Source organism: Rutilus rutilus, assembly GCF_951802725.1.
Source record: "Rutilus rutilus genome assembly, chromosome: 21".
NCBI classification, from domain to species: domain Eukaryota; kingdom Metazoa; phylum Chordata; class Actinopteri; order Cypriniformes; family Leuciscidae; genus Rutilus; species Rutilus rutilus.
The window spans coordinates 27,579,402-27,591,761 of record NC_140226.1 but is presented as its reverse complement, the minus strand read 5'-3'; the positions used below and the strand labels follow the sequence as shown (position 1 = coordinate 27,591,761).

The following is a 12,360-nucleotide window of genomic DNA, read 5'->3' as shown; positions in this document are numbered from 1 at the left end:
TGCTGGCGTTTGGATTAGCCAATCAGGTAGCGGCTTCAACAAGGGGGTAATAATTTGGCAGGGAGTCGAAAATAGGCACAAAACCTGTTTACACTTACTATTTCTTCCATATCTTTATAGTAGTAGTATGCTAGTATGATTTTACCAACCAGTTTGTTTAAAAAAAGCTGAGCTCACACTCAGATGCACCAATGGAACGTGTTTATGAAGCCCAAAACTGCTGTCTAGGCATGCAGCTAGATTTTGAGACACGGACTCACGTCAAGTGTCGACTAGGCACTATTAACTTTTTCACTGCTGTTTTTAACAGCATCATTCTTGTGTTGTAATAAATTTCCTCCCAATGTCATTTTGATGATGCATTTACTGTATGTTTATATGGTAAAATGACCCACAGGGATAGTTAAAATATTGAGGACCGGTTGCATAAACTGCTTAGACTAGTCTTAAAGTTAATCATTTTTTTGTTTTTGTTTTCAAGACAGCCCAATTTATATAGATTTGTCTATTTTAAATCCCAAAACACTGATTAGCCTCATCTAATCGCTAGTTGGTCATGGTTCTTAAGACACAGGCTACATCCGAAATCGCATACTTCTCTACTATATAGTACGCGAAAAACAGTATGTGACAAAAGTATGTCCGAATTCACAGTACTCATAAAAAGAGTAGGCAAAAAGTACCAGATGACTTCTTTCGGCAAGATTCTTTAGTGTACAAACGATGGATACTTTACTATCCCATGAGGCCACGGGACAGGATTTATGAATGGCAATGAAGTGACACAACTGAGGCTGGTAGGTCACATGATAATGTCAACATGGCAAATGTAGTGTGGATTACATTCTTACTACACACACTCATACTATATAGAACATACTTTTTAGCAGTCGTGAAGTAATTATTTACTCAAAATAAGTAGCCTACATTCTTATTTTTTCGCACGAAGGCATCTACAGCATAAAGAGAAAGCTTTGGTGAGAACTAAACATTTTTTAATTACTATAATAGAAATTTCTCACTAGAAATGACATCAGAAGTGGAAAAAGTTGGTCAGAAACAAACATTTACACACAAACTGACCACCAACCACAACTTTGACACCATCTTTCTTTTTCTAGCTCAACTGTCACCGAATGGACCGCATAGGATTGTGGGATATCAAAGGCAGCAAAGGATACATCTATGCTCCCTTCAAAAATCGATCAGGTGAAGGTATCTCAGGAGACAGGAAGTGATTGTATACGAACGTGCCTTGATGGCTTCCTACCTTGGAATGGGTCCTCCGAAGGCAACGTTTTAAGTTTTCGGATGCAGCCACAGTCTTAACTTAGCAGTTATGTTTATGCAACTGGACCCTGGAGTATAAGAATAGATTAAGGCCAATAGGGCCAGTGCCCAGGGGCTTCAAACTGAGGAGTCCAACAACCGTACACCATTTAGGCAGTGCTTGAGTATGTGCCAGTAATATAATAAAACACAAATCACTTAAAATTAAAAATGCAAGGCAATATCACAATTAGGTTTAATTAAAACATTAATTACAAGGTGTCCAATATTCAAATCCTGTATTTAGTTGGATTTTACTGCTATAAACATAAAACCGTTTTCTATCCTTTAAAGAAAAAAAGAACTTCAGTTTAAAGTCTTTTCTTCCTTATTGTGACATATATCCAAGTGAAATGGCTTCTAAATCGTTCCTGCTATCGCTGTGATCTCACGTGAGTGACAGGTTGACCCCTCATGCCCCAAATGCATTTTTATTTTGGGGTCAAATATCCCTTTAATAACTAAATAAAAATATTGTTCGCCTGATATCTGTTGTATAACAACTAGTGTCTCTTTTTTTCATCCCATTTGACTTATTTAACATCCGATTTGGAAGGAATTCAATGATATTCTACAACCTGTTCTGCTTTAGATATGATGGTATCTCATGAAAACATGTCTATAAAAACATATCACTCCCCAGTTAGCCTACATCCTATCAATAACCTTTTGATACCAGTTAACTCACTGTCTTTGGTTGCAGTTATACATCCTTTTTTTTTTTCTTTTTTTTTTTTTAGTTGACAGTGTTTCCAAGTTCAGTCGGTTGTATGTGCATAAAGCCTTGTCATTTTATGCATTCCTTTAAAAAAGAAAAATGTGTGTTGAGTTTGAGATGCTCTGCGTTGGCCTAAAGATATCAATATTTAATAAGCCAACTGCAGAGTAAACTGGGTTGTATCACATATCCCTGGTCTAGTTTTTGAATGCTGTGTGCAAATGTGAGGGAAAAACTTGAACACCACACTCTCATTCAGGCTCATTCTTAAGAAGGTGCATGATTGTATTAATGGGGAAGTACCTTTTCAGATTTCCCATCACCTCTCCGTATATGCAGGAGAGGCCTAGGAAGGTTTCCTTACAAAATGACAATTCAGAGAATACGCTGTGCATGGCAAATCCATTACAACAAGCTTTGATAACCGCCAAAGGCCCGAAATGCACAACTGTACAATAATGCCTTCCACCTGTTTTCATTTACATATTCACAAAAGAGAAATTACATATAGAAGCAGTTGCAATACTCGTGAAAAAGGTAGAAAAAGAACGTTTCGTTGTCTTTCTGAATAATTTAAACTGCTGTGGCAGGACGGGCTAACAGAACCAGAGAAAACAAGCATCCAAACGAAGAGAAACAGAAGTCATATAAGTCCTTCACGTCAACGCGGAGCTGACATGTTACAAAACAACGCAAGAGACAAAAATGACAGTTCGTCCCACCTTTACATTATGGATTGGGAGCAAGCCGTCGCAAGAAACGTTCAAGATTCTTACGTTTTTTCAGATCATTAAAAAGAAAATGGTTATACTTCATAAAAAAGAACATTAATAATAATTGTAATAATTATAATAATAATTACAATGACAGAAGTAACAGCTGATGGTAAATAATAATAATAATCAGTCCTGTACAATCAGGTAAGTCCTGCGATTGGCCACAGGCTGTTAGAGGACCCATGGAGACGTCAGGGCTTTGCAGTCTTTTCAATGGCTTCAGCTGTAAAAATGGGTCGCTTGGACAGGACATTCTGACCGCAGATCCTTTCTTAGGTCCGCCCGTCACTGAGAGTTGAAAAAAAATCTCTCGAGTCACCTGGAAATCGAGTGTTATAGAGATGCTGTCAGAGTCTGTAGTACAACGCAAGACACCTATTGAGAATTAAAAAATTTTTTTTAGAAAAAAACATTTGCTGTGTTCAATATTAAGCATCTTAAATAAATTGCACACTAAAATTACACACTAAATAGCCCCAGTTGACTAAGTATGGGCCAGAAAGACTAATATTCTTATTAATATTACAAAAAATAGAAACACTACCATTCAGAAATTTGAAGTGGGTAAGATTTTTGAAAGATGTCTCATGCTCACCAAGGCTGCATTTATTTGATAAAATACACAGAAAAACTGTAATACTGCAAATTTAAAATAACTTTTCTATACATTTTTTTAAATGTAATTTATTCCCATGATGGCAAAGCTGAATTTTCAGCATCATTACTCAAAATCATTATCTTATTTGCTGCTGAAGAAGCATTTCTTTTTATCATCAATGTTAAAAACAGTTGTGAGGTTTATTATGTTTGTGGAAATCATGATAAAAAAAGGACAGTGTTTTTACTGTCACTTTTAATCAATTTAATGCTTCCTTACAGAATAGAAAGTATTAATTTAGTTATTTTAAAAATCATACTGACCTCAAACTTTTGAAAGGTAGTGTATAACCATATTTTATATTTGTAAATGTGACGGAAGGGCTTTTATTTATTATTGCAATGACCTACAAATTTACCTGTGAAAAAAAAAAAAAGCATATAAATTTGATTAACTGTGTCGCAACTGAAGTGGCGCATTTCAAGTACGAGAATCCATGAACCTTATTATTAGATCGTTTTATAAGGCTGCACAATATATTTCAGCCACTTAAAAATCATAATATAGCATAGTGCTACTGTGAAATCACAAAGTCTGCGATTCAATTAAATAAGTATATGCGCTGCAGGTTTCAGAGTGACTTGTGATTTAAATGCGTGCAGGTTGTGTTTCTTAAAGCAGATCCGTTCACAGTAAATGCTGCTCCACATGAACTCAGTCTCTGCATATGCTGTGAGTTTGGGAACGCGTATAAAGTCTGACCTGCTTTTTGATTCATAGCGAAGTGTAGCACTGTTATCATTTACATGCATGGAGCGCATCTCAGCAGCTCAATTAACAAACTCCATCTCTGCATATGCTGTGAGTTTGGGTTGCTCATAATATTCATCTGGGAACACAACGTGCGCCATTTCACCAGATTTGTAAGTCACTTATAAAAGTAAATCACTATGCCAACACAGGAGAATACATCAATATGTTTCTAAATACGTGTTTTCAAAATAAAAGTTTAAACCCTAGTTTAAAGTTTAAAGGCTAGGTTCACTAAAGGTTCGCTTAGGTCTATTTTTATTACCACATAAAATGTATCCGATTACTCGATTAATCGTTAAAATAATCTACCAATTACTCAATTACCAAAATAATAGTTAGTTACAGTCCTAGTCAGGAGACCCGTACCTGCTCATCTGGTCAACAATAGCAGACAGTCGTCAAAGTAGAGGTCAGTCCAGTTCGTGAACCTCATCCTGCAGGCCAGAGGGAGTACGGCTTTGTTCAGACACCCTCTTGGCCATTATTTCCCATTGTGGAGCCAGAACTTTGGGTTTGGGCCCTGACACACATAAAGAGAGAAAGAGAGGAGATCAATCCATCTATATATGTTGGTAAAGATATTTGCAGCTAAATGTCCAAATAAATAAATGAATACATAAATTAAATAAATAAAAATAGAGTATAAAATTTTAAATAAATAAATAAATATATACATATACTGTATATGTGTACATATATTTGTATTGTGTACTGTATATTAATTATTGTGTACATTTGTAAATAACTGTGATAAGAGAAGCAATAAATCCCTCTATACATCTTATATAGTATTAGTAAATAGTTTTTGCAAATAATTGTCAAAAATAAATACATAAATATAAAATGTATTTACATAGAAATTAAATATATACTGTACATGTTTGTATTGTGTTCTGAATATTAAATATTGTGTGCATTTGTAAATATTAATTGTGATAAGAGAGGTCATAAATCCCTCTATACTTGTTGGTAAAAAGTATCTGCAAATAATGTTCAAAATAAATATTTACATAAATAAAAATATTTATTTACACAAAAATATAATCTATAATATGTACATCTATTTGTATTATATATTACATATTGTGTGCATTTGAAAATATTAATTGTGATAAGAGGCGCTAAAAAACACTCTAATAAATGTTGGTAAAAAGTATTTGCATCTAATTTCAAAATGAATGTAATGTAATATAAATTGGTTGAGTTGAGTGTGCTTCACATATAGAAAGCTTTTTATGAGGCGTATGGAGCTGCTGCTTATGATCAGCACTACAAATCAGTCACTTATGAGATAAAATTAGGATGTTACTTTTGAAGAGTATCAAGGCAGCTTACTACGCTTTGGGGAAAAAAAGAGAGAAAAAAGAAATGAAAAAGCTACTGTCTTTGAGACGCGTCACTGCTACATTCTAGTTTCATGAAGGGTCATGTCACCCTATTGGTTCTAAGAGGTACTACAGGCACTCTTCTGCTAACCCCATCCTTTACATAATACATGCGGCTCACATGACAAAGGACCAGGTTTGAGGACGGCGACATGGAAACGAACCATTTATCACAAATCACATAACACCAACTATAACAATACGTGCATAAAGACCCCAAATGTAAAAGCTATCTGAAAAATCAGTATGGGGTAAAGAAAAAGGATTCGCTGCTTTGGACAGAATGGTGCCAAGCTCATCAGGAATTTATATAACCGCTGAACATTGGTTTCTCTCCAAACTCTTCATAGAGACAAGAGGGTAATGAAGCACAATGTGACAGGGGAGCATAGATAAGTGTTCCTAAAATCCGTGCCACGTGTTCGGGAAGCCCTCCTTTTGAATCGACATTTACAGTGCCTTTACTCCGTGTTTTTGGGGTCTGATCTCCCGCAGGACTAATGATCCATGTGAGTCACGGCTGATCCGTTACCATGACAACCCTGAAAGCCATTCAGAGATTAAAGTAGCGCGTGTGTGTGTATTTTCCTGTATGGGGGTTGGTGGAGAAAAGAGTGGGAGAGTTTAAGACAAGTGAATGAGGCATGGTAAGAAGAGTAGGAGGAGAGTGTGTTGTGTGGGCAGCACAGAAAGAGCGTCTTGCACACACAACCCGAGCTTACCGTCCAAGCCGTTGTGCTGCTCGTAAGAGCGTTTGCCCAGGATGGTTGGGGAGCCGTTGTTGAGGATGGGGGTGGATTTGATGGGCGTCAGGCTGCCCATGGAAATGGTGGGTCCTCGTGGAGGATCTGGCTTGGGTGGGCAAGGGTGGGCCTCTGGAAGATGTTTGGATAAAACATGATTAAAATGGGTTTGCTTTATAAAAACAAATGTAAAAGTTTTTGAAGACAAGACAGCTTCACTCACCCAGATATCTAACCACTGACTCCAAAGGCTTCCTTACTGTTTGCTTTAGAGGTGGAGGCTTTTTGGACAAATCTGGCAACCGCACAGCACCTGAAATATGTATAAAAAATATATTTTAAAAATAAAGAAACAGCATTAAAATGATATTTTCTAATTAGGTTAAAACTTACATGGTAATACAGTACAGGCCAGTGTAAATGATGCAAGCAAGACTTGAAAACACCTCAAACAACTAACATGCTTTTCATCAACTTTTGATGTTTTTGGGGGGTATAAAGGCAAAACAATATCAGAATAGTACTTAATAATGAAAAAAATAAAAGCCACTTTAAAAGAATTTAGTAGAAGTAGCTTAGTATCTTTTTTTCTTTTTTATTTGCATATACATTTTATTTTATAAGAAATTATTTGTTAAAAGTTGTAAAAATGTATAATTAAAATTGGAAAATTAATATTTGAAAAACATTAGTCCACCAAATCAGTCACATGCAGAAAAACGCAGAAAAAAGAAGAAGAAACACTGCGAACCCTAAGGACTGTGTTAATGTCACTTATTATATCAGATCATTTTATCTTTTCATGACAAAGTTCAGGCTGTCAGATGCCATTGTATAACCTCCCAAATCAACTTGATCATATTTATTATTAAACATTTGTAAAAAAAAAAATTAATACTTTTAACTTGTAAAAATATCATTAAAATGTTTTTGAAAATAATGATTAAGATTTTGGTCACACTGCAATAAGGTTTTGTTTGTTTACATTAGTTAATGCATTAACTAGCATGATCTAACAAAAATTTGTTACAATATGTATTCATTTTTGTTAATATTAGTTAATTAAGTACAGTCATTCATTGTTTGTTCATGTTAGATCACAGTGCTAATGTTAACAAATACAACTTTTGTTGATTTTAATAATGTATTAGTAAATATTAAAATTAACATTAAGATTAATAAATGCTGTAGAAGTATTGTTGATTCTTAGTTCATGTTAACTAAAGTAGTTAAGTAATGTTAACTAATGAAAACTTATTGTAAAGTGTTACCCTTATTTTTAAGCTATTACTTTTTACTTGATGGCCATTAAATGTAAACTTTTCTTGAAAATAAAAAGAAACCAACACAAAAATACAAAAAGTACATTTCTAAGAACTTGGCGCATGTGTTTTAAGCTAGATAAAAAAAAAAAAAAAAAATACTTCCTTCCCATTCTTAATCTTGACCAATCTTATTTGTCAGTAACCCACAATTTATTATATATAAAAAAAAAAACGCATTAAATCACCACACAATTCATAGATGAATTCCATAATAATAAATATCATCAGAGCAATTCAAACTTGAAGCAGCACAGTCATGTATGACACCAAATACTCACACTCGGCTTTGATAGCGGCAGTGTTGACAGGTATGTACGGGTGTCTAGCCAAGTATCTGGATCTCAACAGGTCCTGGCAGACGCGTCGAGCCGCTTTCGTCACCTGAGACGTGTGCAGGAAGAAAGCCTGTCTGGTCTTAACGGCAAACTTTGGGCTTCCGCTGTGTCTCACAGGCAGACCGTGAGGACTCTGAACACAGACAGCGAGATGAAAGTCAAGTCCTGGGTGACAGTTAAATCTAAATATTGCATTTTAAATCTGTTGAAGTGAACAAATTCCACTTTTAAACATAAATGAAAGACAAAGTTTTGCTTATTCACTCCTTCAGGGAGGGCATTCATTTAACAGTCACAAAGAGGCATAGTAAAACAGAATTGCACAGTAAAAGAAGAAACAGACTAAATAAAACCGACTCGTGGGGAGAGAAAGAGAATTTCATGTGAAGAATTGACTCTTGAGCCCTGTGGAGCATGTTTGGAGAGAATCCACTTCACACCCACCATGTTGTTGCGGTTGGGTCCGGGCCTCTCTCCATCCAGTCTGGTTGGCATCTTCAGCCCTCCGTATTTTTTCCAGTAAGTCCAGCAGGAGGCACACAGTCGGCACTGCATGTTGGGCGGCCCCCATGAGTACCACTGATACGAGCTAGTGGCTGCACACAAAAACAAAACACATAAAGCTCCATCCAACACGACTCTGCTCTACTCACTGCAGTTTAACCTTTGACCTGAACTCATATTAAAGCCAACGCATAATGGAAAACCAGCTTTTTTACTTATTTATTAAAAAAAGATCCTCTTTATTGTATTCAGTCTGCACAGGCAGGGACATCATTACTTATGACTTGCTTATTTCATATTAACCAATCATAACAGATTTCATTTACATGTAGAACAGTATTACTTTTGTATTATTTATATGTACTATTATAGTTTCCATTTAAATTTTAGTATTTGTATGTGCTTTTTGTCATTATTATTATTATTTTAATCTTTCGACTTAGCTATAACTTATTTTTATTTATTTTAGTAGTTTCAGTTAGTTGCCAAAGCAACATTTCTCATTTTAGTTAGAGTTTTTAAGTGTTAGGGTGTGTTCAGATTTGGTAGGTTTGGTTCAATTAAAACAAACTCTGGTGCGATTGCTCTGTTAGTGCGGTTCATTTGAATATTTGTGATCGCTGACATTGAACCCTGGTGCGCACCAAACAAGCGGATCGAGACAACCCGCCTTTTCAGGGGGGTTCGGTCCGCTTCCAAACGAACTCTGGCGCGGTTTGACTGCAATATGAACGCAATCAAAGACCAAAAACAGGATGTCACAAAATGCTAGGTTGCTCATTACAGAAAATATTTCAGAAAATATTAATGAACAAGTGGTGTGTGATTATGTGTCCTTCTGTACGGATTTCATTATTCCTAACAAAACAGTTAAAGATTTTTCTTAATGACTTAAGAAAATTTACTGGCCATAAATATTTTTTACCAGCCATGAAACATTAACATTAATCATTAAAACATTATTTCTTTATTAAAGTTACAAAAGTTATACAGTCTAAATGTTAATCAAAACAACAAAAGCCAGCAGCAGGAATATTAGACTGCTGTCACTTTAAGAGCTAATGCACAGATTCAGTATACTCTTTCTCAACTGTTTACAATAACTTAAGACATGATTGACTATGTTTATGAGGATACTTGCCAAGATGGGCATTTTGAAATGGTTTTGTTCGAAAATGCCTGTTCAAGTGCAAGAAGAAGTGAAAGAGAGCTCAATTTAGTATCCGTGCTGTCTGAGATGCGGATTTCTGGGCGTGCGCTTCGGATGTTTGTGCACAGAAAGCTTCCCATACTGGGAAGTAACAAATTGAGTCCCCTTTTGCGTGTTCTTGCGCTTAAATACTTAAATTGGCAAGGCTTAAACTTTTGTCATGATGCATGAACACATTAATGTTCTCCCAATATTGCAATATTGATTATATCTTTTCTCAATCCCTTAAATTGCAAAGAGTCCCTGAAATAAAAAATAAATAAAAAAATCAATTATAGATCCTGTAGCTAAGACTAGGGCTCCAAAGGAACTTCATGTTTTTGGGTCGGTAGCTCTTACTTCAATAGTTCTGAAGTGTTTTGAGAAAGCACTTAAGGGAGAAATTCTACAGCAGGTCAAAGATAGTTCTGATCCTTTGCAGTTTGCATTTAGAGAGGGCAGGAGTGTCGAGGATGCTAACCTTACTCTTAAAATGATTGTTCAGACATCCAGAAAAGCCAAAGACCCATGCTAGATTATTATTTATTGAAAAACGTGTTTCTATTTTTACCTCGGATCTTCATATTTCATATTTTAATAATTAGCAACAATAACACTGATGTGGAAATGCATGTGTAATTCTATGTCAGGGAAAACTACAACTGTAGTTTTTGATGCGAGTAACCTTAAAGGGATAGATCACCCATAAATGAAATATTTTCCAAACCCATAAGACTTTCGTTCTTCTTCGGAACACAAATGAAGATCTTTTTGATGAAATCTGAGAGCATTCTGCCCCTCCATTGACAACTATGCATCTACCACTTTGACGCTACCGATAAAGGGTCAGATAAAACGATAAAGAGATTGTAAAACGAATCCATATGAATTGAGTGGTTTAATCCAAACTTTCAGAAGCGACACGATTGCGTTATATGATGAATAAAAGCCTAAATGAAATCTGTTCATCATATAAAAACAATCGAGTCTCTTCAGAAAATTTGGACTAAACCGCTCAATTCATATGGAATTGCGTAAATGTCAATGGAGGGACAGAAAGCTCTCAGATTTCATCAAAAATATCTTCATTTGTGTTCTGAAGATGAACGAAAGTCTTACAGGTTTGGATTTTCATTTTTGGTTGATCTATCCCTTTTACTAACATTGAATGAAACGTAGCAAAACTGTAGAATGTGCTCTTCAAAGGGGAAGTGCACCATTTTTTTGGACGTACAAATACATTTTTATATTCCAGTTTAATGTCACCTTTAACATTTCAGGTACTTGACAGCAGGTCAAATACTCACTGTAGCAGCTCTCGCACGCGCGACCCAATCCGACGGGCTGGCCTGGTGCTCCTGGAAGAGCCCCTGCTCCATTCACCAGCCCTGGTTTCACACTGTTCATGTTTAATTGGTTAGGGTTGGGCTTGTTACTGTAGGAAAAAAGCAAACAAGGGTTACTGGATTTCATCTGGTCAAAGTGCAAGCACTCAAAGCTTATGGTGAAATGAAATCCAGGGTTGAACTTTGACTCGTTGAAGTACTCACTAGTTTGGGATGTAAACCTGCTTTAACTTGCTCTCAGCTTCAGCTGCTTTTAATCGTTTCTGCATGAAACAAGAACCAGTTAGTCTCAGTGTGAAAACTATCTAGGTTGTCTACCTGCACACAGAGACTTGAGACAGCCGTGTTGTATTACCTGCTGGACGTATCTGTCTGTGGTCTTCCACATGTAGTAATACTCTATGATGCTGGTTAGAGACTTCCAAGGAAGCTGTAATAATAAATAAAAAGGTCATTTAGAATGTATAATTCACTAATATCAAAAACAAAATGGCTGTTTATTACATTTAACCCCATATTTGTTCAATCAAAAAAAAATGAAATGGTCATTATTTACCCTCATGTCTTTCCAAACTCCTAAGACATTTGTTCATCTTCGAAACAAAAACATATATTTTTAATAAAATCTGAGAGTTTTCTGTCCCTCCATGCAAATCTAAACTTTGACGCTTCAAAATGCACTTAAAGACATTGTAAGTTATCCATATGAATCAAATTATTCAATCAAAAGTCTTCTGAAGAGACTCAAATCAATTTATATAAATGAACAAATTTAATTTAGCCTTTTATTTCACATATAAACATTGATCAACAGTGCAAGTGTTTCATTCGCATTTGCTATTAAAAAGATGTGTGCGAACTGTGAAATTTATTTAGGAGCACGAGTGCGAATAAAATGTCTTTAATATCCTAAATGATATAACAAACGTGTTAATTATCATTTTAAGAGGTCTTCAATTTATGGGTGGGAAAACAAGAAACCTCAAAAGGATATGATTTAAGTATAAGTACGAGAGCTGCAGGTTTCAAAGTAAAAACGAGGCCCTGTTGTGCATTCAACAGGTTTTAGAGCTGTTTACATTGCCAATAGACTGCTTATGATCTACTGTTGAGGAATTATGACAATGTTGACTTTATGGTGTTTATATTGTAATATGTTGGAGATGGTTGTAGGAGTGCACATTTTATCTCCCTTTCCCTTATCTTTTTTAAAGAGCAAAAAAAAAAGCATAAGCATTTCAAAATAAGAGTCCCAGTGAATTTCAGCCTTGTTAAGTCTCATATAATATATTATATTGG

The 12,360-nt window shown here is 35.4% G+C and overlaps 1 protein-coding gene across 4 annotated transcripts in view; it reads right to left on the bottom strand.

Moving 5' to 3' along the window:
* Positions 1–2,308: 2,308 nt before the first annotated feature.
* Positions 2,309–12,360, bottom strand: part of mta1 (metastasis associated 1) — a 42,491-nt gene continuing 32,439 nt past the window's right edge. For 2 of the 4 annotated variants that reach the window (XM_084392574.1, XM_084392572.1), the window contains 9 exons: positions 11,417–11,491; positions 11,266–11,324; positions 11,023–11,150; positions 8,467–8,618; positions 7,966–8,155; positions 6,586–6,675; positions 6,342–6,494; positions 4,601–4,754; positions 2,309–3,198 (listed from right to left, as the gene is read on the bottom strand). In XM_084392574.1, coding sequence (XP_084248700.1) covers positions 4,645–4,754; positions 6,342–6,494; positions 6,586–6,675; positions 7,966–8,155; positions 8,467–8,618; positions 11,023–11,150; positions 11,266–11,324; positions 11,417–11,491 — 957 coding nt within the window. In that variant the 3' untranslated portion in view covers positions 2,309–3,198; positions 4,601–4,644. The remainder of the gene's footprint in view (positions 3,199–4,600; positions 4,755–6,341; positions 6,495–6,585; positions 6,676–7,965; positions 8,156–8,466; positions 8,619–11,022; positions 11,151–11,265; positions 11,325–11,416; positions 11,492–12,360) is intronic. The other 2 variants (XM_084392575.1, XM_084392573.1) reach the window with 1 other exon arrangement.